The 2,728-nt window shown below is 41.0% G+C and overlaps 2 protein-coding genes across 2 annotated transcripts; one reads left to right on the top strand and one right to left on the bottom strand.

Annotated features, from left to right (window-relative positions):
• Positions 1–671: 671 nt before the first annotated feature.
• CCR75_009737 (uncharacterized protein) lies at positions 672–1,025 on the bottom strand (the record flags this gene model as incomplete). The annotated part of the gene is made up of 1 exon (XM_067967776.1): positions 672–1,025. The coding sequence occupies one exon, from the start codon at positions 1,023–1,025 to the stop codon at positions 672–674; it is 354 nt and encodes a 117-aa protein (XP_067814554.1).
• A 694-nt stretch (positions 1,026–1,719) lies between these two features.
• On the top strand, positions 1,720–2,103 carry CCR75_009736 (uncharacterized protein; the record flags this gene model as incomplete). Its single annotated transcript, XM_067967775.1, has 1 exon — positions 1,720–2,103. One exon carries the CDS (start codon positions 1,720–1,722, stop codon positions 2,101–2,103), a length of 384 nt encoding a protein of 127 aa, XP_067814553.1.
• Between the last annotated feature and the right edge of the window lie 625 nt (positions 2,104–2,728).

The raw sequence follows: 2,728 nt of genomic DNA, 5'->3' as shown, positions 1-2,728 counted from the left end.
TGAGCAGCAATTTTTCTAACACTATACGCATACAATTAATCATTCACGTGGCTCTAAGCTATCACCTCTCGAAGAGTCAACATAAGGACATTTATATATTCTGGCACACAAATAACATATGGCTTCATTTTGTCTTAAAAGTGAATTCTACGGTTTAATTTTAACTATCTTTAAAGCAAGCGTATAACTTGTTTGCATTTACTAAACACAAGTAGCATGCTTTCCCGTGCGTTAGTCGTCGCACTTTTCCAAGATTGCGCATTTAAACTGCGCAATCTTGACTATATAATCGCAATATGACTGACGTTTGTCTTTACGTCTCAAACTCGGCATACCTACTGTACATGCCGGCATCGAACTTTATATTTCGGTCGTTGCAGAATGTTTTTTTCTAGGAATTCCTGTGGCGAGCAAATCTTATATTTATTATAGAGTTGGTACAGTTGGTGGAAGAAGTTGTGTTATTTCTTCGGGCACAATTTTTACTATTTTTATTAACAACACATACTAGCCTACTTAACAAAAAAGGTAAATATCTTCAGCTTAATCGTGACGTGCCAAATGTGCATAATCCTGTGGTGGATACTGGACTGGTGATCGGGCAAGATCAACTTAAATGCTATACACTCAAAAGCCTGAACTTGGGTAGGTTGAACAGCTGAGGTTCGAAGTTACGCAGCAGTGAACTTGGTAACAGCCTTGGTGCCCTCTGATACGGCATGCTTGGCAAGTTCTCCGGGGAGCATGAGTCGAACGGCAGTCTGAATCTCGCGACTAGAAAGGGTTGACTTCTTATTGTAACGCGATAGTTTTCCAGCCTCGGATGCGATGCGCTCAAAGATATCATTGATAAAAGAGTTCATAATTGACATGCCCCGCTTGCTAATTCCCGTATCCGGATGAACTTGACGAAGAACCTTGTAAATATAGGTAGAGTACGATTCTACACGCTTCTTCCCCTTGCCCTTTCCTTTTCCGGTCTTAGCAATCGTCTTTGCAGCTTTTTTGGATGGGGTTTTCGCCATTATGGAGTAGTTTGAGTCGTTCAGCAAATTGATAAATGATGTTACTGTACACCCAAATCCAATGCTCATCCTATCATGATTTATCCAAAATCTCGCAAGCTTGTTTGTAATTGGCGGAACTTAAATAAAAGTAAGTACATTGGGCTTAAGTTATCACAACGTGATTTCAATTGGTTGACTTATTAATGAGGTTAGGGCTCTTTTCTAAGGTTGAAATATAGATAGAAAAAACTTCTACTCCAATGATTCTCTTCCTTCATCACGAGACAAGTCATATTGTTTAAAGTTGGTGTCCGACGGTATTTTGGCGTTCGAATGAGGATTGATGAGGAAATTTTGTGATTCGATAATAAAACAAAGTGGAGAATCGAGTTAAAATATAGTTAATAATACTTAATACGATAATACTTATTAAAAAAAAATGCAATCAGCTGGGCATGTGCGAAGGAAACCATTAGTGTAAGTGTTGCCATTAAATCAACGTAGCTAGCATGATGTTGGAGGCCACGAATGAAAACTCAACAATTGGCGAAGAATTGCATGTTCTCTTGTGAGTGACTTGAGCTCGAAGCGACGTCAACCTAATTGGACAGATTTGAGAAACAATCATTCCTTGGTCACGAAGATACGGCTAAGGCGCCCGTAGCTGAAGCAGCTCCAGCTAATGCTGCACATACAAACATCTTGCTCCTCAATGGAGTTTGTGGTGTCGCAGCCATTTTTGGTTGTCGTTCAACACTCGCACAAGTATCCGACGCAAGGACTTTCGCTTGGCTCAGTGGCTGTAGATGTATTCTTTGTATTGTCTTCGTTCCTGCTTACGTGGCTGTTTATAAAGAAAAGCATGATGCTATTGGCTAAAAAGAAGGACTTAGCCGGGGCAATCACTCTGGTCGACTATCAAAAACGATTTTTTTCGCGTCTATCCGCTTTTTGCATTGACGGCAATCGCGCTTTTATCATGCCCTTTGCCATGAAAAAACGATACTATTTCGTGAAGAAGCCCGAATACTATGAACTGAGGAAAGTGCTTCTCTTTTACCCTGGATTTAATCAACGTATATTGGACGTTGCCTAGAGATCGAATATTACTTTATCATTCCCGTGTTCGTGCTGGGAACGCTGGGAATGCATCAGCACTGGTGCTTTGGGCTCTCGCTTTAACGGTTGGGTTTGTTACAAACGGTTCACCACGTTACGCATCGATCATATCGGCCTAGCTCCTCACCTTCATCGTTCGTGGCGGGCTCGTTCGGAGCTGCAGCTATCGTCAAGTCGGATTTGTGGATCAAATGGACAGGTATTCTCCGAATCATAGAAAGGCTGGCCGTTGCAATGATTTTAAGTGTGTCTTTTCGTGGATTTATGCTTGACTGGGTAAGACTCTCCGAGGCTTTGGCTTTGTGAGCGTACAATTGCAACCATAATTGCAATTGAGATGATTTTTCCGTCTTGTATACCTAGTACATTTGAGTGGAATGTGTTGCAGTGAAAGAAAATAAATTTCTTTCTCTACCTACTGCACCCATTTATTATCGCATACCCGACTGCTAAACATAAAAAAAAACTATTTCGATCGACTTTCGCTCGATTCAGTCTTTTTTGCTATACTCGACCTTAGCTATCATCTATTTGAACATCCGTCGCAGTTACTGGCACAAAGATTATCGTGCTTGCTTGCTGCTCGGAACACTTTGGATTTA

The sequence above is a fragment of the Bremia lactucae genome, assembly GCF_004359215.1.
Source record: "Bremia lactucae strain SF5 chromosome Unknown BlacSF5_NotPlaced_200_SHOA01000120.1_2678225bp, whole genome shotgun sequence".
Taxonomy (NCBI): Eukaryota; Oomycota; class Peronosporomycetes; order Peronosporales; family Peronosporaceae; genus Bremia; species Bremia lactucae.
This window is presented reverse-complemented; position numbering and strand designations above follow the sequence as displayed.